Source organism: Embiotoca jacksoni, unplaced genomic scaffold, assembly GCF_022577435.1.
Source record: "Embiotoca jacksoni isolate LCO1_2020_lvr unplaced genomic scaffold, fEmbJac1.0.p SCAF_1, whole genome shotgun sequence".
In the NCBI taxonomy this organism is placed as follows: Eukaryota; Metazoa; Chordata; class Actinopteri; family Embiotocidae; genus Embiotoca; species Embiotoca jacksoni.
The window spans coordinates 12,823,985-12,851,301 of record NW_027185229.1 but is presented as its reverse complement, the minus strand read 5'-3'; the positions used below and the strand labels follow the sequence as shown (position 1 = coordinate 12,851,301).

Sequence of the window (27,317 nt, the reverse complement as noted above, 5' to 3'; positions counted from 1 at the left end):
ACACTTGGCGAGGAGTTTCGAGCTAGAAGAAGGAGGCAATACAGGTTCTTTTTTTCCCAGTGTTCATTGCCTCGGCCTGGCCTCTCTGTTGTACAGCCGGTTTTCCTTAAGCAGGTCAAGCTCTCCTCCTGGTTTTCTGCCCGAAGAGCAGCTCAAAGGGAGAAAATCTCTTTGAGACCTGGGGAACCTTATGCACTGCAAACAACAGAGGATCAAAGCCATTTATCCCAATTGCGTTCATCGTTGTGAATAAATTTACGGATCATGGACTTTAAAGTCTTATTCAGACGCTCCACGAGACCGTCGGCCTGTGGGTGATACACACTGGTCCGAATAGACTTAATGCCCAGTAATCCATAAAGTTCCCTCAGCGTTCGTGACGTGAACGAAGTGCTCTGGTAAGTCAGAATCTCTTTCAGGATCCCGACTCGGGACATGACCTGACACAGCCTGCGTGATACTCTTTGCAGAAGTGCTCCGCAATGGCACTGCCTCTTGATATCGCGTTGCATAATCCTCCAGGACTAACATAAAGCGATATCCGCATGCACTCTGGTGAAATGGCCCGATGAGGTCCATGCCAATGCTTTCAAATGAGACCTCTATCAAAGGCAGAGGATGCAGGGGTCGAGAATCATCATGAGACTGCTCAAGTGGAAATTCCTCCGTGGAGTGTAATTTGGGAACCAGCGGCTCCACAGGAGGCTCCGTGGGTTCCCTCTCCCCGTCTGTAGTGTTGGACAACCTTGCGTCACCGTTGAGCACAGCACACATGTTGTGTCCCTGTCTGTCGTGAATGCACCCCGCACACTGCTCCACTAACTTATGAAACCCAGTCCAATCGGTTCCCAAGATAAGGGGGTGCGTAAAGCGGGAACTAACTGCAACCTCAACTCTATGCTTTTTCCCCATGTATCTAATTTCTTCTGACACAATGGGATATTTGTGAACATCCTCATGCACACGCCTGATTTTCACCCACAATACCGCCACCAATGCCACAGGCCAAACCGGGCTCCGGTGAATCATAGACTGTGTACAGCCAGAATCCACCATTGCCTGATGTACACCCCCCTGGATCCTCACTAGAACATGGTACGTCGCCCCTGGACCAGGGGAGGGTGTTGGAGTGCCGGCAACCCGGATCACCTGGCCCACCTCCATTGAGCGAACACTCCTTCTGGAATGCCCGGCTGCTCTAACCTCCAACGTACTAACCCTAACGTCTGAGGGGCCCACTGTAGTTTGGGGAGGGCGCCTGTAACAGCTGAGACGACTTGTGGGTGCAAGAGATGAGGAAGAGGGTTTGACCGTGGAGAAGGTAGTGGCCAGGCTGGGAGCTGTTTCTGAGAAGCCATCTCGGCCAGGGACCTCCTCCGGGGGGCGGGCATAAGCCAAGCCGGATTCAGCGGGTGACCGCCGTCATCCTGACCACTGGGGTGGACAGTGAGGTGGTCCTCAGCCAGAGTGATGGCGGACTCCAGCGACATAGGACGATGGCAGCAGCAGTGTTGATTGGCAGTCACTCCACAAACTGCTCGAGCACCACCTTCTCCACCAGTGTCTGCTCCCTCACTGAGCTTCCCAATTGCAGCCACCTGGTTGCAGTGTCTCTCAGCTGCTGGGCATAAGCAAAGGGGCTGGTCCTTGGGCCCCAGTCTGGCAGGAACTGCCTGTTGGAGTCGGTGTGATCCCTCTGCATGGCCGCAATCTCACCCAGCATCTGACCCAGAACGACAACCGGTTGCGCCGGCGTTTCCTTTTGCTGCGCGTCTACCTCCACGTGCTAAGGTACACTGGGCTACTACACTACCACAAGTAGATATTAAGGATGTCACGAGAACTGATACTTCGGTACAAGTCGATAACAAAATTCTGATGATAACATGTGGAATGGCAGCAGCAAGTGTAGTTGCTGCAAACCTTCACATATAAAAACCTGTCTCTCTGTTTAAACTGATATGTTTCAGCTATTTTAAGGCCTCAATATCATCATGGCTGCCATCAGGAATGCATAGAACCATAGTCACATGTGTAACTCTCATTTGAATGTATACTGGCTGGTAATAGCTGACACTTACCTTGCGCAACACTCACTCTGAGACAGTGATTTAGGGCCATTTGAGCTACAGGGCTGAGGATGCAGCATTGGTACAGAGGCAGTGGAGACTAATGTAACGGTTTGCACAATGAATGTAAGGGGGGTGTAAATTTGCCACAAGCACTAGCCCTGATTAGCATAGTAATTTGTATGTAGATACAAAGTGTGACGAATGTGATGGCTGACAAATTTCCTCACACAAAAAGCTTTATACAACTTTTTTCCCATAATGGAGCAGTACTCAACAACGCCTGGAAACAGATATTAATGTGTAAAATCACACAAAGCCGGGCTTATTTCTGATGGACATCTATTGTTTGAATTTATCTTCAAATTCTTTATGAACAACTATTTAAAAAAAAAAAAAAATCTAGAGTATTTATGTGGAAAATGTCATTTACAATATATTTGAAAACAACAACGTGACAAATGAATTAAGTGCGGCTATAAACGCTTGAGTTATTTCAATCAGATTCCCTTGGGTGTGCCCGTCTTTAGGAAGAGTAATGGTGAATTTCTTCCTTGCGGGTTTGATTAATAAGGGATTAACTCACATGGCAGTGCATTCAGATATTCCAATTTGTTGTATCAAATGTTATTACTGGCTAGATCTGTGCTGTGGCTTCAGGTTAGCTTTTGCAATCTCAGTATTTGCATATTCATGTGTCTGCGGCCTTTGAGCAGAACAACCACCAGACTCAGTTCAGATGTTTCTTCTCCACTATGACCTGTTTATCATAAAATATGTTTATTGTAACTGAAACTTGGATGGAAGGTTGATCAGGCATTATTCAATGAAAATACACGATATGACATTAACATGCACTTCATCATGCTTCATTTAACTCACAATGGCTTCATATTTAGAGACGGTCCCTGCACAGAGAAAGCACAGTAACTACGCAACCTAATTAAAAGTTTCAAGTTGGAGGCATGCTGATTGTAAATGACTTCAGATGATGCTGGTGGGCTTACTGTTGATCTCAAGCTGTTCAAGCAGTTAATTAAAAAAAAATGATGTGCGAACCAAATTAGTTACAGATTGCAATTAATGCACTCTGTGAGCCAGGCTGGGCGAGAACGACCCCGCCTCGTTAGCAAGCGCATGCTTGCTAGGGTCAGCCTATATTTTTTTATTTGTTTTTCATCCTTTTTCATAAAGCCATTATTAACAGCTAAACCAAGCGATAAGCAATCATGTGCAAAAGAAGAAAAAAACAAAAGCTTTGCCTCTTGAGAAAAGCTGAGCTGTTGCTATGGCAACCTATCCTTGCACACTAAAATGGGGGAGATTTTATTTTGAAGGACAGTCCTCTTTATCTTTACCCTCCATCCTTTATTCCTCCAACTGTGAGATATTCAAAGGTGTGACAGGTAAATAAAATGTGGTAGTAAAATGGACAGAGAAGGGTGGAGAGGGCGAGGAAAGGGGAAGGTATGGAGGTGTCCAAGGGGAGGGGGCATGTGTTTGAAAAGGGACGTGAAGCTTTAAAGAATTAAGTGTTGAGAGAGTATGTTAAATCACTGGATAATTTAACAGCAGTCACAGTTTCACTTAAATCGCCTTCTTGTAACCTCAAATCTCACCTGTTTTGGACTATTGTTATTCCCCTTCTTAGACACAGAAGGTCGTGATACAATTGTCAATTAAGGTGATGTCGTCTGTGATTTTGTCAAAATTAGCCCTGCAGTGCATCGTGGGCTTATTTTGGATCTTTCCTCCCACGTCAGTGACAGACTTCTTCCCCATTTACACGCTGATACCATATGTAGGCAGGAGAAGTGGATTACAGAAAGGAAACAGAAAGCTCCTGAGGGATGACACAGGAAAAAATCAATAGGAACTGACATCACAACAACAATAAGGAAACATAAACATAAGAAACGTTGCATCAGTTCAAATCCTCTGGATTACAGCTGATACTAATCTAAGGAAAGATTCACAGTTACAGGCGAAGTGATGTGGTGTGAAAGGGAAATGTGGGCGATGGGAACTTCTAATCAGTGATTACCATGCTGCAAAAGTCTTTGATAAGAAGCACGGCATTTTGTGTCATGGACTTGCACATTATGTGATTTAACAATCCAACAGTTAACATTACTCTGCTATGCCAGAAGATAAGAACAGATGGATGGTTCATTTCAATGAGACACATTTAAACTTGCCAGACCTGTTAAATACTGTGGTTAAACAAATGTGACCAAACAAATGAACTGTCACTGACTAGGGATGGGCATTTCAAGCAAAACTACTATTCAAAACTTGAACTATTTGATTATTAATTGAATAACCCCCCCACACACACATTCTAATGAGTGTGCTTGGTGGCGGAAGGCTTGTATGCCAGCTTTACCTGCATGGTTTGCGCTGCGTCTCATCATTATTTCTGTTTTGAAGGACTTCCACACAGACGGCTGTAGTTGTCTTTGCATGTTTCCCCACTGGGACATCTAATACCGGAATAGCTTCACCTGCAAAGCTCCGGACATCTGAAAGCAGCGTGTTCTTCATCCCAATCTTTGTTTACTGTCAATGTTACTGAGTGTTAACATCTTGTATGCTACTGGAAAAGTCCATTTCTGTAACTCAGCAGAAAATGTACTGCACCCTGAAATTGATTCACATGTTTATGCTTTGCTCTGCTGTACTCCTAAATCCATGCTGTATACTCTCCAGGGCCCAGTGTAAGGTGGCGACCATCCGCAGAAGAGGGGACCTCAGGCTGGCCTTTAACTGATCTGACACTCCCAGTGCTTACCTAGAGGTAACCTTCCAAATACACAACCTCCTCACCTTGGGGCCCTGACTCTACTTCCCCAGCTCTCCCACACCTCCATCCTCTCCGCTTCCACTGATCAATTCAACCCCTAAAACTTCGCTGGCTCTGGACCTCTGCCTGCCTATTTCCCTCCACAGCCGTGGCGAGTTCACCCTGGGGTGCTGAGGTCATGGCGGTGCCCAGCGCCCAAGAGTTTCACTGGCAGAGCCTGGCACGACTGCCCAGCGGCCGCGTCTATCACACACTGTCTGAAGTGGGGGGGCAGATGTACGTGCTAGGGGGCTGCGATGCTGCAGGAATGCCCTGTCCAGGTCTGGAGCTTTATTCCCCTGAGGTATGAAACAAATGAAACCTGGATGCCGGAGCTGATGTTTAATTTTTCATGTAGGAACAGACAGTATAAAGCTGACACAATACTGTTACTGGTGAATTTGGTAACACATGAACTGTATTCAGGTAATTGATAATGCATTGAAGGCAATGCAAGGGGAAATCTAGGGAGAACATTCCATCTTAATTAGAATTTTTATGTTACACATTTAACCCATTTAAAAGTGTTAAACACACACACACACGCACACACACACGCACGCACGCACGCACACACACACACACAGGGAGCAGCGAGAAGATGCCTTGCTCAAGGACACGTCAGCCTTGAATGTTGAAAGGAAAACACTGTTCATTCACTCCTCCCACTCATGTTTTTCCATTTTCATTGCCTGGATAGCTTCTGCCAAAAGCTAAGAGTGAAACAGGGACCTTTATGTCTTAAGTTGAACACTCCCAAATGAGCTATTTCCCAGGCACATTAACAGTAAAGTATAGAAAACAACTGCGTAACTAGAAAGCAAACCCAGCATTTAGAGGTTCACCAAATAAGAACGTGGAAATTCAGAAAAGATCTTACTCTAAAATAAAGAAAAGTTTGGTAACTGCTGCAACTGCTGCCAAATGCTGCCTGATACACACACAGAAAATAATTCACCTTCATCTATTATGTGTGTCACTAAGGAGCTGCACACTGTGCTTGTACCTGTTAATATAATTTGATACAGTTTGAAGTTAGTTGATTTCTGAAACATAACCAGAAGCTTTGACAGCTGACCTATCTTTCACCTCTGTTCGCAGGTGGACCGGTGGATAAGCCTGCCCCCCATGACCACCCCTCGTGCCGGGGCAGCCGTGGTAGTGCTGGGAAAGCAGATCCTTGTGGTGGGAGGAGTGGGAGAGGACCAGAGCCCTCTGAAGGTAGTGGAGATGTACAACACAGAGGAAGGGAGGTGGCGGAAGAGGAGTGCTCTGCGAGAGGCACTGATGGGTGTATCCATCACTGCAAAAGGTATGAATTATACCATATTGGTGGTGCTGCAAAAAAAGAACAACAACAAAAATAACAGACCAGTTTAGGACATAAATTATGTCCTCGCTGCACGCTACCACTTTGGAAAGCAGGCCTCCAGTTTAAGAGCAGAGACATTAATTAGACTAAAAAGGTGTGGTTAATTTAAACCAAAAGGGTTTAGGCTAAATCTTACTTACTTTTATTTCAACAGAGTTTAAGTGAAAAAAGTCAGCATCCAGACAACCATTTTATGTGCAGCTTGTGACAGATATACCTCCTCGATCATCTTAAAATAGGGAAAAAACTCCACAACCCACTCAGTGTCTCATTAAGTAGCTTCCAATTTCCCGTGTCTAAAAATATCAAACCTAAACATTTAATTAGTTGTGGATTGTGCCAAGTTTTCCATATGTGTCATATTATTCATCAAGACAGAATGAAAAATGATGTAGGAGGGAAACACTATCAAGAAGCACTAAACAAAAAAGTTAATGATGATTTTAAACCTCTCAATACTACAATCTGCCAGAGGCAGTAATTATCACAGCCCGTAACTGTAGAAATAGAAATTATGGTCAGATTTTCACATTTCAGACTCCTTTCCTCTCCTTGAACTCATATGTACCAAACTTTTCCATTGGGTAAAATAACAAAATCTGAGCTTAAAATAGTGATTTTTAATCAGAACGATCTTATTCTACATGTCATTTCAATTTTTTTCAAAAATAAACTGGTTTGCCCAATCTAGATTCTGTAAAAAAAAACTAACTGCTGAATGACACAGTTGAGACCAATGTTCACGTGACATAAATTCTGTGAATTTTTGACTGAACTGCAGGCCTGAGGATTGAGGGAACAAAGAGAGGTTTGTAGAGCCTCTAAGAGTGTAAATAGTTCAATATGTATAGCAAGTAAAGCATTGGTCACACTTGTGGGCACTTGGAAAAATGTATATTCAGATTTTATCTTTATCTGTAAAATAAATTATTAGAGAAATTCAACTTATGTTTTTTTTTCTTCTTTTATGATTCATGACATTGTAACTATGTTGTACTGCACAAAAGACACTTTGGGGTTTTCCCTACTTTTGGCCATGATTGTGCTGCTAAAAAAAATGCATAGGAACTGTTTATGGTTCAAAAGGTGAAGTGTTATTCAATTTTGATATCATGTCTGATGGACCCTACACATATACATTGATGTGAAAAAAACACCAAAAATACATCCTATAGAAATTGTTGTCAATGTACTGTATTTGAAAAAGCAAACAGCTTATCCCATTTATACACTCCCCACCGATAATGGTGATACTTACATTAAACAGATATTTTGTTGTCGTTTTCATGATTATAATACAAACCTGTTTCCCAAAAATTTTACACGCTCTGTAAAATGTAAATAAAAACATAATGCAATGATTTGCAATTCCTGTAAAGCCATATTTCATTGCAAATAGACCAATTACAACATATCAAGTGTTGAAACTGAGAAACTTTATTGCTTTATGGAAAATATGTGCTTTTTTGAGTTTGATCCCAGCAACATGTCTCAAAAAAGTTGGGACAGAGGCATCTTTACCACTGTGGCATCACTTCTTTTTACAACAATTTGTAAATGTTTGGGAACTAAGGAGACCAGTTGGTGGAGTTTTGGAAGTAAAATATTGTCTCATTCTTGCCTGATACAGGTTGTTTTTAGTTGCTCAACAGTTCAGGGTCTGCTTTGTTGTATTTTTCATGTCATGATGCGACAATTTTTTTAAAACTGGAGACAGGTCTGCACTGCAGGCAGGCCAGTTTACCACCCGGACTCTTTTACAATAGAGCCATGCAGTTGAAATACATGCAGAAAGTGGTTTGGCGTTGTTTTGCTGAAATAAGCAAGCCCTTCCCTGAAAGAGACGTTGTCTGGGTGGCAGCATATGTTGCTCCAAAACCTGTATATATCATTCAGCATTCATGGTTCCTTCCCTGATGTGAAGCTTAACCTCTGGCCCAGAGAAGGCGTCAGCTTTTCTGAATCATGTTGACATATGGTTTCTTCTTTGCATGGTACAGATTCAACCAGCATTTGTGGAAGCAGTGATGAGCTGTCTTAACAGACAATGGTTTTCAGAAGTATTTCTTAGCACAGACAGTGTTTTCCACTACAGATTTGAGTCTGTTTTTGTATGCAGTGTCACCTGAGGGCCCGAAGATCACGGCCATCCAATATTGGTTTTCATCCTTGTCCCTTGCGAACAGAGATTTTTTTGTTTTACAATTTTACGCTGAGGAACGTCATTCTTAGATTGTTGCACTATTTTCCCGCACAATCTTTCAGTCATAACTCTTCACTTTTGACCTTGTCCCAACTTTTTTGAGACATGTTGCTAGCATTGAATTCAAAATAAGCATATATATTTTTCATAAAACAATAAAATGTCTCCATTTCAACCTTTGATGATCTCTTTGGTCTGTTGCTGCATGTCCTTCAAAGAGTCACCCTTAGCTTCTCTTAAGCTGCTGCGGGGAGAGTAGGGGCTGAACGAGTCCGGCTTGCATTATTCTCTGGGTCTGGGCTGCTGCCCTCGCTATCCCTCGGGGGATAAAGGAGCTGCACTGTTTGGCTCTGCTAACTATCCGGCTTCTCGAGGCTGAGAGGGCAGCAACACCGCTACTAGTAACACAGACACCACGGAAACCGGAAATGAGACGATATGCTTACCGCAGCACGTCTCTCTGTTTAATGTTGAAAACAACTGAAGAGAGACACCTATTTTAAAAAAAAAATCTAATTTAGGCTTCTTTTTATTTTTTTTATTTTTACTTTTATATATTTTGCAGCTGTATATTTTCAAACAGGGAAGAAAACACTCTGTTTTTGTTTGCATTTTAATCACAATCTGTGATCTGCCAACATGTGGCTTTGACTTACAAATAAACACTCAACCCACTGAGTTGTAAATATATACAGTGGGTACGGAAAGTATTCAGACCCCTTTAAATTTTTCACTCTTTGTTTCATTGCAGCCATTTGCTAAAATCAAAAAAGTTCATTTTATTTCTCATTAATGTACACTCAGCACCCCATGTTGACAGAAAAAAACAGAAATGTAGAAATTTGTGCAAATTTATTAAAAAAGAAAAACTGAAATATCACATGGTCATAAGTATTCAGACCCTTTGCTCAATATTGAGTAGAAGCACCCTTTTGAGCTAGTACAGCCATGAGTCTTCTTGGGAATGATGCAACAAGCTTTTCACACCTGGATTTGGGGATCCTCTGCCATTCTTCCTTGCAGATCCTCTCCAGTTCCGTCAGGTTGGATGGTGAACGTTGGTGGACAGCCATTTTCAGGTCTCTCCAGAGATGTTCAATTGGGTTTAGGTCAGGGCTCTGGCTGGGCCAGTCAAGAATGGTCACAGAGTTGTTCCGAAGCCACTCCTTTGTTATTTTAGCTGTGTGCTTAGGGTCATTGTCTTGTTGGAAGGTGAACCTTCGGCCCAGTCTGAGGTCCAGAGCACTCTGGAAGAGGTTTTCTTCCAGGATATCTCTGTACTTGGCCGCATTCATCTTTCCTTCAATTGCAACCAGTCGTCCTGTCCCTGCAGCTGAAAAACACCCCCATAGCATGATGCTGCCACCACCATGTTTCACTGTTGGGATTGTATTGGGCAGGTGATGAGCAGTGCCTGGTTTTCTCCACACATACCGCTTAGAATTAACGCCAAAAAGTTCAATCTTGGTCTCATCAGACCAGAGAATCTTATTTCTCATAGTCTGGGAGTCCTTCATGTGTTTTTTGGCAAACTCTATGCGGGCTTTCATATGTCTTGCACTGAGGAGAGGCTTCCGTCGGGCCACTCTGCCATAAAGCCCCGACTGGTGGAGGGCTGCAGTGATCGTTGACTTTGTGGAACTTTCTCCCATCTCCCTACTGCATCTCTGGAGCTCAGCCACAGTGATCTTTGGGTTCTTCTTTACCTCTCTCACCAAGGCTCTTCTCCCACGATTGCTCAGTTTGGCTGGACGGCCAGGTCTAGGAAGAGTTCTGGTCGTCCCAAACTTCTTCCATTTAAGGATTATGGAGGCCACTGTGCTCTTAGGAAACTTGAGTGCTGCAGAAATTATTTTGTAACCTTGGCCAGATCTGTGCCTTGCCACAATTCTGTCTCTGAGCTCCTTGGACAGTTCCTTCGACCTCATGATTCTCATTTGCTCTGACATGCACTGTGAGCTGTAAGGTCTTATATAAACAGGTTTGTGCCTTTCCTAATCAAGTCCAATCAGTTTAATTAAACACAGCTGGACTCCAATGAAGGAGTAGAACCATCTCAAGGAGGATCAGAAGAAATGGACAGCATGTGAGTTAAATATGAGTGTCACAGCAAAGGGTCTGAATACTTATGACCATGTGATATTTCAGTTTTTCTTTTTTAATAAATTTGCACAAATTTCTACATTTCTGTTTTTTTCTGTCAACATGGGGTGCTGAGTGTACATTAATGAGAAATAAAATGAACTTTTTTGATTTTAGCAAATGGCTGCAATGAAACAAAGAGTGAAAAATGTAAAGGGGTCTGAATACTTTCCGTACCCACTGTATATCGCCATATATGTATATCGCCATTCAGCCAAAATATAACACTCAACCCTACTTTCACATCCATCCAACTAGGATCAGGGTTTACAGATCAATGACCAGACCCTCCTTAGGCAATGACAGGAAGAACCGGTCTCATTTTAACCTCTGACATTTAAGGTTTGCCGTTCTCTTTGCTACTGAACTGCCACTTTCAAGTCCTGTTCATCCAAAGCCCAGACAGGTCAAACAAATATAGATACAAAGTATTTTATAGGATTTGACAATGCAGGTGTACAGTAAATGTGACAGTCATGAACATTAGGTAACAATCTAAAGAATAATATTGCAGAGTAGCATTACATAACTGTAGTTATAACTGCCAACATGCCACAAAAGGACTTGGAAATTTGTTGGATTTCACATTTATACAACAATTTAGCATTTGTTTTGCTGTAAATAAGAATTTCATATTCATCAATTATTACTTTTGTGTAAATTGTAGAGAAGATAGTCAGAGTAGCTGCACTCCACTGTGAACTTCAGATCAACACTTTAGTACACTTAAATTCTAATAAACAGAAACCAGGGAAATTTTTCTGTCTGATGTCAATGGAGTAAATTTCTGGCTGATTTATCCTCAAGTTTTACAGTCTGTATAAGCAGTCTTTTCAGAGATCTTCTCTCCACAGCCTCAGATGAGTTTGTGTTCAGCGGTGCATCTGTCAGTGTCTGCTGGAACATAGATAGATGTTGTACACAGACTTATTGGCTGAATATAGGCTTTATCACGCTGGACTCTCCATCTCTCTGACCAGTCTTCGATCCTCGGCCCTTTGCTTTCAGTTTCATCCCAAAACTCATCCCCAGCAACTGAAAAAGAGACAAATTGTCTGACAAAATGATCGATAGAGCCAAATTAAAACAAATATGGTCTTTCTGAATGGATAGTCAGTCACTGAATTGACCAGATGTCATTTTTATTGACATTTGTTGGATCCTTATTTTCCAAATATTAGATAATGAACATCAGGTAATGAGCTACTCTTTTTCCCAAAATGTAATGTAGATGCAGTAATATTTGGAAAATTAATAAGTTAAAAACATAATAAAAATGCATATTTTTTCCCCCTGACCCTCTTCCTCTTGACTCTGATGATTAATGTGGCTTTTTTCTTTTTTCTATACACTCCCCCACTTCCATTCTCATGCTTGAGGTGTCATTCCAAAGTACCAGACTGTTGCATTTTTATTCTGCTGCTGTACTCCCTGTCCATCCCATGTCTGTCACAGACTCTTGCCTTGTCACAAGCTAACTTCTCATCCGGCTCTGCATGTAGCCATCAGATTTTTTTGCACTTCATAAATTAAAATGCCGGGGAAGTGTTCCCATCAGCTAGACTGAGAAAAAGTTTGGCCTTACTTTACTCATCATGTATTATGATATGGCTGAAAACTCTGTCTTGTGTGTAGATGGCCGGGCTCTGGCTGTAGGGGGAATGGGTGCTGACCTGCTCCCTCGTAGCATCCTGCAGCAGTATGACATTAGAAAGGACGTGTGGGCGCTACTTCCTCCAATGCCTACCCCACGCTATGATGCCAACACGCATCTGCTGGGCAACAAGCTCTATGTGGCAGGTATACACAGACTAGGGTGGCTGGGTTCACTGTACTTAAAAAAAATATATATAATGATGTCTTTAATAAAAATTATAATAAACAGGGACATTTTTACTTACAGGTGGCCGTCAGTGTAAGCGGCCATTGAAAGCCTTTGAGGTGTATGACACAGAGACACGCTCTTGGACTACGCTACCCATGATGCTGTGTAAACGTTCGTATGGGGGTGTGATTTGGGACTCAGCTGGGAAGCTTTATCTGCTAGGAGGACTGCGGCAGGGTGGAGGACACCAGAGCTCCAAGTTCACCAAGAACGTCAACATTTTTGACACCAGCCAAGGTATAGAAGCATATCCCAATTATACATTAATACCTTATAATAGTTCCTTTTTTTGGTCTGTTACTTGTATTTAAAGCACTTACAAAAGTCTTCACCCTGCGAATGCCACTATTAATACAGTAAATAACTCCGCATATGCACAAACACTGTTAACGCCTGTTTCTGAGTCCAAGGCAAATGAGGATAACATGCGTTTCTTCAACAAAAGATGACTTTCATTTGACAAAATGTAACAAAAAAGTCCAACTTTACAAATGGGACTGGTATTTCATTGTAAAATAGCGGTACAAAACCAAACTATTCGAAAACCTCTAGAGTTAAATTAGTTGTCAATGATGAAAAAGACACCATGTCAAGTCAATTTATGTCCACTCTACCCTCAATGGAACACGGTAGATAGATTTAAAAGTTTGATTTGATCCCTTCAGTCTCTCGGCCGGTATGAAACTAGTGCCTTAACTCCAAACATCTATTTTCACATTACTGAGTTTCCAGGCAAGCAAAAGTTGGTCAAAAATGGCTAAATTTATTATTTATTAGCAAACTATTTACAGAACAGTCCCAGAATTGAGCTTCAGAGCAATGTTTTTATCCCAAGAGTAAGAGAACTATTTATGGAACAAGTTTGTTGCTTTATTTATTGTTATTGTTGAGCTATAGTGAGAACAAATGTCTGGCTAGCCATATCAAAAATAAAATTAAAATAATAATATACCTTACTTTGATCAGCAAATTGTGTGTGTCTGTCTGTGTCTGTCTGTGTCTGTGTGTGTGGGGGGGGTGATCGTTAGCCTGGTTTTATTGTTTTATCAAATAAACTGACGGCGGGAAGCTGACTGATTTATGCAGACAATCCGCATCGCAATATGCATTCAGCCTTACACTATATTCTCACTGAAAGTGGTCAGCTGAGTGAATATATCTTAACAAGGAAGGAGCGAGCCGATGGAAAAAAGGAAACAACTGGCAGAAGCAGAAAGCAGTGAGTCACAAGCTGTACTTTGCGATTTGTCCGGTAAGAGCAAAGTTTTCCGAGTAACTCGGCGAAAGGTATTTTACACAAACCTAATTGAAACGAGCAGATGCCAGAAATTAACCAGAAAAGTTGTGAGTTGCAGTTGATCGCTGTGGAGACTGAACAGGCTGTCAGTGCGACACAATTACTCGGATGATACCCGTAACCGTCCAAAGTACATTATCCGTACCGGATACTCGTTTCAACCGAGTACTCGTCTCATCCCTTATTATAACCTATTGCATCCTGTCTTTCCTTTGACTAAAGCCCTTCGATCTTTTTTAGGACGTCAGGGGGAAAAATTGGAGTTAAGCATTTTTACATTATTGTTGGTGCAATTGTTTTGGAATATCTTGTCTTCTTTTAGGCATCCCCACACCTGTCGATCCTTAAACTGATTGTCATTATCCAAAGGAAACTCAATGTAGAAAGGCAGTAGCAATGCCGCAGCAGACCCACTGGCAATGGAGACATGTGTGTGAGCCAGAATCATAGTTATTTGCTTCCCTTCTGCAAGTCTGACCTTATGTTAAAATGCCCGAACATAAACCACAAATCTCAGATCCAATCTGGCCGGAGTTCCTTTTCCCATATGTTCCCACCTCATTTGCTGTCGTCATTCCACTATCTCTACCTGATGAAGGGATAAAAAGCCCAAAAACAATTCAATCAAAAGCTCACTATCAGGCTAATGTGTGTGAGGGGTATTAAGCTGGAGCTCAGACATGGTTACCCAGGGTTAGCATGAACAATGAAAAGAGTAGCATCTCAATGTGACAGTTTAACATATTGTATCTCACTTCTCACATCATTATCAACTTGTAAATCTTGTACAAATAACAATGTCCTTTTTGAGGAAATTGTTTCTTGACAAACAACTGATTATAAGGCTAGCCAGCACTACTATTCTGTAGTACAGGTTGCTAGGCACAGAAATATTTCAACCTCACTGTTCACAAGACTGCACACAGTCACTGTGACCAGCTGATGTTTGCCAGGAAGTACTACCAGCATTTTATTGTTGTTGGGTAGTACAGCTGCACATGTGAACAATGTCACCCAACATTTTTTATGTCTCCAGAGGAAGTTTCATCACTTGAAGCTTCTTATAAATTGATTTAGGTGATGACACTTAAATGGTAAATAAAATGAATTTATATAGTGTGCTTTTAGACTCTTACAAAGCACTTTACAGTTTTTGCCTCTCATTTACACATAAACTCGCCTACCATTGGGAGAAACTTGGTGGTTCAGTGTCTTGCCCAAGGATACTTCGGCATGTGGACAGCAGGAGCGAGGGATTAAAACTGCCGAACCTTCAATGAGTGGACAACCCGCTCTACAATCTGAGCCACGTAGGCGGCATTGGTTGAGTAACTAAGTTTCTGAGGTGTTTAGGACCAAGTACAATAACTTCCATTTTGTGTGAATTTAGAAATAGGGAATTGTTGGTCATCCAGGCCTTTATGTCTTTCAGACATTCTTCAAGTTTTACCAGCTGATTTGTTTTGTCTGGTTTTATAGAAAGATATAGCTGCATGTCATCTGCATAACAATGGAAGTTTATGCAGTGCTTCCTGATGACATCTCCTAATGGAAGCATGTACAAAGTGAAAAGTATTGGGCCTAACACTGAGCCTAAACAGCTAACTAAAATTAGCTAATTCTTGTTTGTCTTGAAGACTCATTGTTTACATGAATAAACTGAAATCTATCTGATAAGTACGATTTAAACTCGTAACATGTCCTAATCTCTGTTATAAAACAATGCGATCAATTGTATCAAAGGTCATGGTGCCAAGAGACTTTTTTGTAGATCTAGGTATGATACACGTCCACCAAATTTCGTGCATGTAGGTGAAAGTAGCCGTTGGGGCTGCAGTTTAGGGGGCGCAGTTAGAGAAACCAGTAGATGTAATCTACCAGTATGGTGTTGAGAGATTTGGGATGTTGATGAAAAGGAAGGAACAGGGCAAAGAGGTAGTTAAAACCAGAAGACAGAAAGAAATAGAGAGATTAGTAAAGGAAAGAAGGCAACTAAAGAAGCAATTAAGGAAGGCGAATGAGGAGTAAAGACAGGGCATTGAGGTGTTGCAGCAGGAACTTAGAAATCGATTAGCAATACTTTGGAGGGCAGAACAGCTGAGAAGGAAAAGGGGGAGGAAGGAACGAGTTAGGGCTTCCTTTTTAAGGGACCCATTTAACTTTGTTAAGAGGCTGTTTAGTAGGGAAAGAAGTGGACAGCTTGAAGCATCAGGGGAAGAGCTTGAAGAATACTTAAGAAAATCATGGCCTAACTTGACAAAACACTGGTGAAGGGAGGTGCCCGCTTGATAACCCCAGTGAGATACTGCACCTTCTCACCGTGTTTCTCAGGCTTTGTTGTGTTGTTCTTGCTTTTTGTTTTAAGCATAGCAGGCATAGTGTTAGTTAGTGAGATGCTTGACAGATATTGAGTCAGTTGACCCTTGCAGTGTTATTCTGCATCAATTTGGCACTTTGTGTATTGTAAATTCACTATGAAGATAAGCCTATTTTTTTTCTCTTGACTATAGAAAAGGTTATGTCTAAACTGCATCTAAATAAAAGCTATGAGGCCCAGAAGAATGTAAGTTGGTGTCTTCGTGTCAACGTAAAATGCATTTGTTGTTCTGTATCAAACCCTCAACCAGACTAATGAACTCCGATGTTTTTACTGCATCTAACAAAGCAACACTTTCATGTCCTGCTGAAGTACATATAACTCAGTCAAAATTAACAGAATAAATAATGCAGCAAGTTTATGCCTTTCCTTAGATGGTAAAAAGACCAAAACACAACAAAACAGATGGAATGAAGCAGAAGGAAGAAGAGTGGCCTGCCTTCTTAGGCCAATATGTAATTATCAGGACTGCCACAACATTGTGGTGAGATGCATTCTGTTTAAAAGGATCATCTTTGCGGTCGCCAGTGTCAAAGATTTAATGTGACGGATGCAATTCATCAAACACCGAGAACCAAGGACCATCCTTTTCTAGTTTTAATCATGAGGGGCAATTACAGAGGCGAGCTATGGACGAAATTACCACCACACAGACTACAAAGCCCCGTCTTCAGAGAATCCTTGTCCATTGTCTCCCCCTCTCTCTGTCTGTATTGCCTCTGTCTGTATTTTCTCTCTGTCATTTTATTGTCCTCTGACATCTCCCACCAGAGTAGAATAATGCATGCTGGTGTTTTCCCTGCACCCAACAAAGGAAATCTGGGTTTGAAGACTTGCGTAATCCTTCCAAAGCAAAAAGGAATCAGTCCTGCAGTGGCAACTCAGTCTCAGAGGACTGGTCCTTAAGTCTGTAGCATGATGTGTTGACACAACTGCAATTCCAGCCTGTAACACTGTAAGCACAATTTGCATTCTTTGTAGATCGGTGTATTCAATTCAACTTTATTTATATAGCACCAAATCACAAAAGAGGTTATTTCATGGCACTTAACACAATAAAGTCCTTACAGCAGAACTTTACAGCATTATACAGCGAAATCCAACAATTCTCACAAGCTAGGAGGGAAAAAACCTCCAGAGTGAAGGAAAAACTCCCTCTTAACAGGAGTAAACCTCCGATAGAACCAGGCTCAGAGGTGGGCGACCATCTGTCTCGACCAGTCGGGGTGAGAGGAGAGCAGAGAGAGAAAAGGACAGCATAGAGATAACAAAACATGAAACTGTTGGTGGGGCCGGCAATCACAGAGCAGAGACATGCAGCTGTATGTTTCCAGTATGTACAATGAATTAATGTATAAGAAAGGATCAAAGACTTCTTCTTTTTCTTTTTTTTAATAGAACAACCATTTTGCATCCATTTTGAGTCCAACAATAACACGTCATCCATTGCAATACTGAAAGATATTTAAATGTGTGGCACCCTTCCATTTCTTGTTGTTAATACTTTTTTTTTTTTCTGTTTTTCTACTTGCATGCTAAAACACGAGTTTGGTCTCTATAGCTAGTTTCCCTGTTCATGACAACTGTACTGGGAGTGAATCTTAATATAACTTACCCATTCAAATTGTATTGGTTTAAATTGGTGCAGAATTAAGGATTGGGCCGCTTTAACAGGTGACAGGTGGGTGCTGTTACAGTAGCTCGCCTCCTGCACGTTTCAGCAACCAGGCTTCATTCGGTCCACCTCTGCACCCGCAGCCACACAAGGAATCTAAGTTGGGAACCCGCCCCCAGTCCCACACCTTCAGTTGAGTGTGCATTTGCAGTTCATTAGTGTTATTCTGGTTTATTTATGTTTGGTCACAGTGCATCTCTCATTTAAATAAATCACACACACGGCTTTGTTTCATTTATCCTACTTACATTTTATTCAGCATTTTGGACAGTACCTTAGTTTCTATTTGTAGCGTGCACATTTAGTTAACTTTTGAACAGTCAACATGTCTGTCTTTAGTTAAGTTTTCTTAAGTTCTAACGTGTATCTCTTGAGTTACCAGTACTGGAGGTCCTGTTGTTGTTTGCTGCTGCAAGTTTTTTTTTTTTTTTTTTTTTTTTTTTTTAAAGCAAATGAAAATAACCTTTTAACCCAGTGACAATTTTGCATGGCTCACTTCAGTTTTCTTTTTTTTCTAAAGTTTGTTTCACCCTATTTGAGTTAATTCTCTTTTTTTGTCACAGTTGGGCCTATTTAGGAGTTTAGTTCACTTTTCTCTGCTGCATAACCAGTATTTTAAGAAGCTGATCTCAGATGTGTGAATCTGTGTCCTTAATGGTGAAGTGAGGGTAGATCCTGCAGAAACGTGTCCACCAAAGGTGATTTTTTTTTTCTATGGGTAGCTCGCCATCTCGACTCCAGGGTCTCGGGTGTGTAAACCCCAAAAGCTTCTCGTAAACAAAACAAAACCCGGCCTGTCGTATGACAGTGCAACATGAAATATTTTAGTTTCACATTACCATGCGCATAAATACAGGTCAGTTGTAAATTAAGTTTGCGCCGCACTCTGTAATGGCGGCGGCATTCAGCGGCAGCTTAATTAACGAGACTAATGTCAGCCAGCTAATTCCTGAGACATGTGTAGCGCCCCTAGTGTTCACCAAGTGACAGTGTAGGAGATGCTAACATAAAGCTAGATTCGATAGCAGTATGCCTGAATAACTCAATGACAGAGTTACTATGAAGCAGTTGACAAATGTATTTGCTTTACAGCAACAATAACTATATATACAGCACTGACTTTTGTACAGAAAAATAAAATCAAAAAATAAAATAAAATAGAGCTCTTTCAAAAGTACAAATAAAATAGTGCAAAAATAATATTGTCCTTTAAGTTGAAATCCTCAACTAGTGCTCCTTTAATTTAAGGAGTAGGTAATCCAAAAATAGAGTTTAGTCCTTGTCCTTGTGTGTGTATCAATCCAAAATCTTTGTTTCTGGTCCGTTGAATTTATCACTACGAGGTCCCTGAGTTGTAGGCTTGCAGTGTTAGCCACCAGCGTCAGCTAATTACTAATTCTAATAATCCTTTTTGAGCGAATCCAATTTCAGTTTCATACCAAGAACTGTCCGTTCTTTACGTAGAGATGATTACATTTATTTAATTGTTGTTAAATATTGACTAACTCACCAAACCATCTCGCTTGCAACATAATCTTTTAAGGGTGAATAGACTCTTATAAAATGATGGAGAATGGATAATGGGCAACATATCTAACCAAAGCCTTGATCAAAATACTATTTAGTATACTTCAAAAAACAAAAAATGGCATGCAGACAAAATTACTAAATTATCACAGCAAGGCCAGTTTAAGCTGATATTTCTAAAGCTGTACCTTAAAAGCTGGCGATAGGAAGCATCAGTCTCAAAGCCCGCACCCTCTAAATTCACTCTTACATGGTAAAAATGTATATCTAAATCAAAAGTGAGTGTATCAAAGACTAAGTAGAGAAAGGTCAGTAATAAAACATTACTTCCAATCTGCTTTTGGTTCAGTTTTAAAGACTACAGACACATTTTGGCGGTATAGCCCCATTCAAAATAACTTCTGGAATTTATTGAACTGGACAGATTGATGATGCACAACGGTAGCATACACAAAAAAGAGGAGAGGATTTTGCTGAGTAGAGAACAGAGCAGAATGAATGGCTGGCTGTGATCTCTGTTCTGTTCTCTACGGTGTAACTTACCCAGGCTGAAAAAATGAAACACAGCCCTTCAATACACACTGCTACAACATGTAGGAGGACTGGCCATCTGGCTTCTTATCTCTTTTTCATTCTCTCTACTTCTGTTTTGTTTCTCTTGACCTCGTTGCCCTCAACCTCTTGTTTAACAAAGATTGAGAATAAATTAGAAAGAAAGGTAGAACGAGCAAAGAGAGCAAAAGGGAGAAATGATAAGTCAGTAAGAGACAGGCAATGAGGGAGAATTGGAAAAACGAGTACAAAAAGAGATAAGAACAAGAAACAGATCCAGAGGAAAGACGAGGTAGACAAAGATAAAGAGTAAGACATTCATTTTCCTTTCTTGTCCTGTCTCTACCATTCTAATTCTCTCTCGCTCTTCCTCGCTCCCAAATGAAATTATCTTTCGCCCTCTGTCACGATTTTCTCTTGTCTGGGTTTCCTTTAGATAAACAACACTTGGCAGCAACAAAGCCTCAATGTGAAAAAGAAAACTTCTGCAGAATCTGATGGGGAAAGAGAAACACCACTTTGATGGCTATGTTTTCATTTCCATCACTATCAAGTACACTTTTTTTTTATCATCTGGAGTGCTTCAGCTGTCACTTCAACTCCAACCACATCCGACAGGTTTGTGGAAAACCCAGTCACTCTCAAAGTGTCAGGTAATTAAGGAGATACATTCAAAAGGTAAAGTCTTTCCCACCTGTGACTTGAACGATTATTTTTTTAATGCTGTTTCCAATATTTTGGGATTAAAGCTGACAGTAGCTATTTCGATGGTGGGTAAGAATTAGTCCTCACTCATCACTGCACCTGCTTTCATTTCCCAGCAGTGAGGCTCAAGTTTTGGCTGCAGTGATGTTATGGTTGAGAAGCTGTTGAGGGATCATGTGTACTGTACTAGCTGCTCCAACTGGTTGGTCAGGATATTTGTGGCAAATAAATGTGACTGTTGGCTGCCATCTGACTGAAAACAGACTGTAGCAGTCTGTGTTGGTGGGGGCATTTTATTTAAGGTACAGGTAAGGGACTGAAATATGACCCAGGAATTCCAGTTGGAGTAACAGATCCATGCTGTATTGCTGCATTGCGCTCATATGTTACGTAACAAGAACTCTGAACTCTTTGGTCGCACCTCGCATGAGAGAAGTCTCTTTGACGTCTACACCATCCAGTGGCAACGCCTACACCCACTCCAAACTGAAATTGATGTTATGAATTTGAATTTGTAGTCTTTCTCACAGCATGTTGTTTTTTCTTTGGTTCTCAAGTACAAGATGTAGGCTAGCTTAAGCGACGCAGCTGTTATTCCCCTAAGATTCCTCATCCTCTGTGTAGTCTCTGTTTCTCTTGTATGCAGAGTAGGATGTGTGGTCTACAGCCTGGAATTGGCTGTGCTGTTTGGTGCGCATTAAGTGAGAAGATGACAGCTAAGGGCCAGACCAAACACTCGGAAAAGGTGGTACTGACTTGTTGTATTTTTAAGTTGTCAGTAGGTTAACTAGGCTTTTTTTTATTTTTTTATTCATAGCCTTTACTTTTTAGCTCGATCTTTGTCAGTCTCATTCGGTGTTTTTTGATTTTCGAAGCTCCCAGTTTGCCCTCTTTCCCCCTTTTAGTTCACCCTTATATTTGTGTTATAACTTTTGATTTAATAAATAACTTTTGGATAACAAATTAGAACTGGTTTTATGTTGCTTCCCTTTTACCAGAACGAGCCAGTGTGGTAACGAAAGCATCTCTGTACCACAGTAGCTGACATTCTGTAATGTCTGGGGAGCAGCGTGTGCTGCTGCGCTTTCCGCATTGGAGAAAGAAAGAAAATGCGACCCTCCGGTCAGCACATTGCTCATGTGGAATGGATGGAGATTTCCTATGTGGAAGAAATTTTGAAAAAGTTCAGCTGGAGCTCCGTGGAAGTGAAGTGGTCAGCATGACCGGGTCCACTCAAACAAAAAGGGTCAGCTATCTCTCGTTGTTTCATGCCACAGCGACAGCCTCTTGAACTCAACAAGGCGTGAAATTGATCTTACTCTCCGAGCCACAGGCTCAAATAAAAATCACTCTGACGCAGACTTTTAAACCATTAATTCTGCTCCGGGCGGTGGTGAACCACTGACCACTGGACCAGGGCCGCTCGGAACAAGTCGGAACAAGTCGGAACACGGCTTATGGCGACGAACGAGGCCACCCACATTACAGCACAGAGTACTGTGCCGCCTACATCTTTGTCACATATTGGAAACATAAACAGGCAAACTGATGCTTAAAATACAGTACAATGAGCGACACATCGTTGAGAGCTGTTTGAGATTATCTTTACATCCACCAGCATTTATCCTTGTGTTGTTCTCCCACTATTTACTAATTCAGATATTTCAATGTCTTGATGTGCCAACGGGCTGACGACAACACTATCCCCCCCTATCCTCTCCTGTCCCCTGCCTTTCGCACTGTTTAAAGTCTGGATTTGCTATAGCCTTTGCGTGTGTGTGTGTGTGTGTGTGTGTGTGTGTGTGTGTGTGTGTGTGTGTTCGTACGTACTGTCCGTGTCCTGGCTAGCTGCCTTATGGTTCACCTGTTTGTGCAGGTCATGCTCTGAAAATTTAGCAGCATCCTTTCCAGCTGAAGGTGGACACCAGTGCCCCCCCCCCCCCCCCCCCAATTTCAACTCAGCTTGTTTAGAAGCTTGTGCACACATATTTGCTCTCCCCAGCTGTCATATGTTCTTCTTCTTCTTCTTCTTCTTCTTCTTCTTCTTCTTCTTCTTCAGGTGCCTGGCTGAAGTCAGAGGACACAGTGGCAATGAAAACAAAGAGAGCTGACTTTGCTGCAGCCTTTCTGCGCGGTCGGATGGTTGTTGCAGGGGGACTTGGTAAGAGACAAAATAATCCCTGCTGCTGAACTCTACGGATTAAAGCCTCACACTTGATTTGTTTCTGTGAACCTTGTGTGTCACCCACTTTGTTCATGCACGTCTACTTTGAAAAGCCTCATTAAATACAAACAAATTAATTTGCCGTGGCAAATTGAACATCTACAAAATAAAAGAAATCCAGCAGGAAGTGCCAAGAATAAGGCATGTGTTAGGCTCCTGATAATAACATGTTATCTTATCTTTTGTTTTATGATTAACTGCTGGTTTGATCATGGATTTATTTAATCACACTGGGTTTTCCCTTCAGGTTGCTGGAAGGTGTAGGTGCTCTGTTTTCAGTGGGTGGTGAGCAGTTATTTGACTGAAAATGCTCAATTTTCACATAAATTGTGACTACTCTCATGACAATATTTATTTAGAAAATGCTGCGTGCCATTAAAACACTATTTACAAATCATTGGTAAAACGAGGCTCACAGTAAATAGATCGGAACTTTGATTTTCTCATCCTCCCATACAGGATTCGACTATTATTCAACGATTAAGCCCACCATCCACTCACTCCCAGCAGCTAACTTATTAAGAACTTGACTTGTTTTGAGAAGTCCACCTTAAATGAGTCTGCTCAGTTTAGGCTAACGCACCGTTGCTAATGTCAGTGCTAACTCGCTTTTCTTTAAACAGGCTTGGGTCTTAAGGAGTTGTAGAATTTATTCACTGACAAATAGCTTAAACGCTACACACACACACACACGTGTGGCACTTCTGCATCCACACCACTCTACTCAAAATGTAGGTAGTCTGAGTAAAAAAAAACAAAAAAAACCTTCATGAAATCCTAATGCATTTCTGCACTTCTTGCTGAGAAATGTACTATCGTATCTGGTATAGTAAGACCTGAAGACTTGTTCGGAGCCTTTGATTCACATGTGTGTGTTTACATGTCCTCTTTAGGTCATGAGCCCTCTGCTCTGGACACAGTGGAGGCCTTTCATCCTCAGAGGAAAAAGTGGGAGGGGTTGGCTCCCATGACATTTCCCAGATGCTCTGCCTCTTTCATTGTCATTAGAGACCGCCTCCTGGTGGTGGGAGGAGTCAACCAGGTACTATCAGTATGACTGTAAAGGTGACACACAGTCTTTCCAGTTAAAAGGAGCACAATTACAGGAACTTCAAAACCTCTATTGGTATCCATGGTGACAGATGCTAACATTGCACTTACATCGGCAGCACTGTTAGACTCATATTGGATCGAAATTGATGCAGCAAAAACCAGAGGTACCGTCTTTTTCATCCGATGCCTTCCTCTTCCTTGTCAAGACCGAGCTCTTACATACATTGCCCACAATGCAACACAGCCACCAACACGGCATGTTATGGTAGTAGGGACTCGTATAGCCTGTAACCTCCAGCCACCAGGCAGAGGTGAGCAGAGGGTCACACAGGTCTGATGAGCTCACATCTTTCTAGCTCCGCACCCACAGATTTGTTTTTTTTTCAAGCTTTTAAGCCCCATATTGACTCAAGTGACATCAGCTGAGGAAATTTATCAGGTTTCACAAAGCTCCCTCTGGAGCGGCAAAAGGCTTTGTACAATATTTGTTCACATATGCAGTCACAGTGCTTAACATCTGTAAACAGACTTTGATATGTAAAATCTGTGGAGTTCCCTGAAAATTGCTCATCATCTCTGTTCTGTGTTGTACATCTGGATTTAAAATTTACAGAGGAAATGTTTTTTTTTTCATTACAATTTCACATAAGATTCAATATCTAAAACATAACGCATAATGTATCGTGCATAGTGAACCCTGAATCCCGCAATGGAAAATTGTTTTTGCTACAGCAGCATCTGCAGGTTGCGAAAGCTTTCAAAATGACAGAATAAAAAATGTAGGTAGTAAAAAAAATATATTAAATATGAAAAATGTTAAAATGCAAATTATATACAAATATAATAATATTAAATTAAACTAAACAGCAGTGCAATGAAGTAAACAAACACGGTAAACAACAGTACAACCGTGTTATTGATGTAGGATGGATTTGGCCAGAGGTGAGTTATTTAACAGTCTGATTGCAAGCAATACAGGCATCTAGATGTAGTTTGAGTTTCGTTCTGGTTCGGCTGCCATGTGCCACCAGATATGGATCAGAAAACAATATTTGCTGAAATGTAAGCAAATGTACACTGTGTATCCCCATGGATTACAGAGAATCAGTCGAAACGGGAAAATACCCAAAGAAATGGATGCCCGTGTAGACTGTGAACCAGTTCATTGGATCTTGTATGAAAGAAAAAGGACCTGGTCAGCACCGGTTTGTACACTTGGCTTGATGAGTGCGGCTGATACGCAAGAAGCTGCCTTGTTCGGAGTGCATAAAGTAAAGTAAATTGTAGGACATGGTGTCGCAAGATAAGCAACCAATGTCACACTGCGTCATTAAAGCCAACAGATAATATTTTTGTAGTCCTCGCAATCAGTTCCAGTCATTGGACCGACATGTCTTTTGGCATTACTCCTTATATGATCGGCAGTGATTTTCCAACGCGAGACACCTCAGATAACATCATCAATCTTATGTCATGGTCCATTTGAATAGAAAGAAAGGGAGTCTGAATTGTTTTGTTCTGAGTCAGTTACAGAATGTACTATAAAGTACTCTCGCTTTGGTGTTTACCTGTTATAGTTCAAATATGATACAATAAATATGATAAAGATTTAAAATAGGGATTGAACTGTTGACAGGAACTATGTGTGTTTAATTTACTTGGGTATCAGTATTGAATCCGGTGTCTGTAGGGAAATATCTGCAGACTTTAACTGCCTATCCTTCTGACTCTTTCAGGTTCCCAGCTCGGCCCATGAGATCCTCTACGTCAAAGAAGAAGAGTATCTGTAGCCTGCAGTGACTGACGTGACTGACACCAGACAAATGCAGTGATTCCACTTCTCACCTCTCCTGAAACAGACTGGGGTACAATGTTTAGGAAGCATTGAAAACGCTGAGAGAGATGGCCGACAGAATGGCTTATCTCACGTAATGTAAGAGATAACACTGCCCCCTGCTGGATTTAACTGACACTTAGAACCAGTTAGCACACATGCACAATGGAGGAGCTGGCTCTTTCTTCACACTGAGTTGTTTCTTGATACGTTGAAGTATGTAACACCTCTGCATTTCAGAATTGGAGAAGAATTTTGTAGCTATTATGTCTAGTATTGTAGACAGAATATATATGGAAGACCTATTATATTGCATTTACGGTATTTATTTTTTGTTTGCTTTTGTGTCTATTTATGTGTTTATTTGTGTGCAGCTTTTTACAATTTAGCAGGTGTAGATTAAGTGAATTTCACACTATTCATTTTGTCTGGATTACTGCGCCACCTGTATATTATTTAATATCTAGCAGAACAAACTGTTTAATGTTTGGTAAATGAACCGTACTGTTACAAAAATTGTACTAAAGCAATTAACACCGCGTGGAGGTTTTTAATATCAATAATTTCTCGTGCAATATCTTGTAGTAATTACACTACGCTGTAATATCACTCTTCTGTGAAATAATAGAGCACATTTGTGGGTATGATCATAGTTATTGTGTAATACATTGCATACATGAAAGGAAACAGTGTATTAAGTGACACTATGTTTGTTGTTGAAATAATGACTAGAGTGCTGTTGTAGACGACAGACTTACAAGCTGATTGTGCCCATTTTATTCCTGCAGCAATACAATTTATGTTTGTAGTGTCTCATTTTGTGCAACATGTGCTGTGCAGCTTTAGTCATCACCTGATACTTCACTCAGGTTGTGATGTTAACGGATTGGTTGTTGTGACTCCATAAATATCCTGCTGACTCGTGTCATGTTTGCTGTTCTTGCAGCAAAACCCTTTGACTAACCTGTATTTTTTTATTTTTTTATTTATTGTGCTCAAAATTTATCTTCTAGAATATTTTTTATTTTTAACTCTGCAACATAATGGTCAATCCTGTTTCTGTCCTGCACCCGACACGTAGTTTAGAGGATACGAGTGGTCACATTCAGTGAAATAAACTGAACCTCTGGCTTGAAATTGCACTTGTTTCCCACGAGATGGCAGTGTTCACACGTACACACACTTGTGAAGGCACCGGCTGACTCATTAAACAGATGAATGTCCTCCACAGTGAAGGAACATAAACTGACAGTATATCATTACATAATAAGTCAGTTAATGTCATGTAAATTCATTTTAATAGAAACCTTCTTAAGCCTTACACTTACTGAGGAACACACGTGCAATCTAGTGCTATCCAATACAAGAGCCATATATTCCTAATGTTTTGTCCACCCCAGAATCCCCCCCCCCCCACCCCAACCACACACACACACACATACACCCCTTCCACCACCACCATTACCAACTGGATTACTAGAGTTTTCTCAGTATGATTGAAGGTGGCCAGTAGCAGTGACGGCAGACTTACTGCTACCCATTCAAAATGCACAATAATGA

General features: G+C 41.2%; 1 protein-coding gene across 4 annotated transcripts in view; it reads left to right on the top strand.

The window, feature by feature from the left end:
• The window catches only part of klhdc8a (kelch domain containing 8A), a 45,749-nt gene extending 18,855 nt beyond the window's left edge, over nucleotides 1-26,894 (top strand). For 3 of the 4 annotated variants that reach the window (XM_069171766.1, XM_069171517.1, XM_069171678.1), the window contains 7 exons: nucleotides 4,779-5,215; nucleotides 6,013-6,223; nucleotides 12,264-12,428; nucleotides 12,532-12,750; nucleotides 22,706-22,807; nucleotides 23,764-23,912; nucleotides 25,660-26,894. In XM_069171766.1, coding sequence (XP_069027867.1) covers nucleotides 5,051-5,215; nucleotides 6,013-6,223; nucleotides 12,264-12,428; nucleotides 12,532-12,750; nucleotides 22,706-22,807; nucleotides 23,764-23,912; nucleotides 25,660-25,713 — 1,065 coding nt within the window. In that variant the 5' untranslated portion in view covers nucleotides 4,779-5,050 and the 3' untranslated portion in view covers nucleotides 25,714-26,894. The remainder of the gene's footprint in view (nucleotides 1-4,778; nucleotides 5,216-6,012; nucleotides 6,224-12,263; nucleotides 12,429-12,531; nucleotides 12,751-22,705; nucleotides 22,808-23,763; nucleotides 23,913-25,659) is intronic. The other variant, XM_069171591.1, reaches the window with a different exon arrangement.
• The last annotated feature ends 423 nt before the right edge of the window (nucleotides 26,895-27,317 follow it).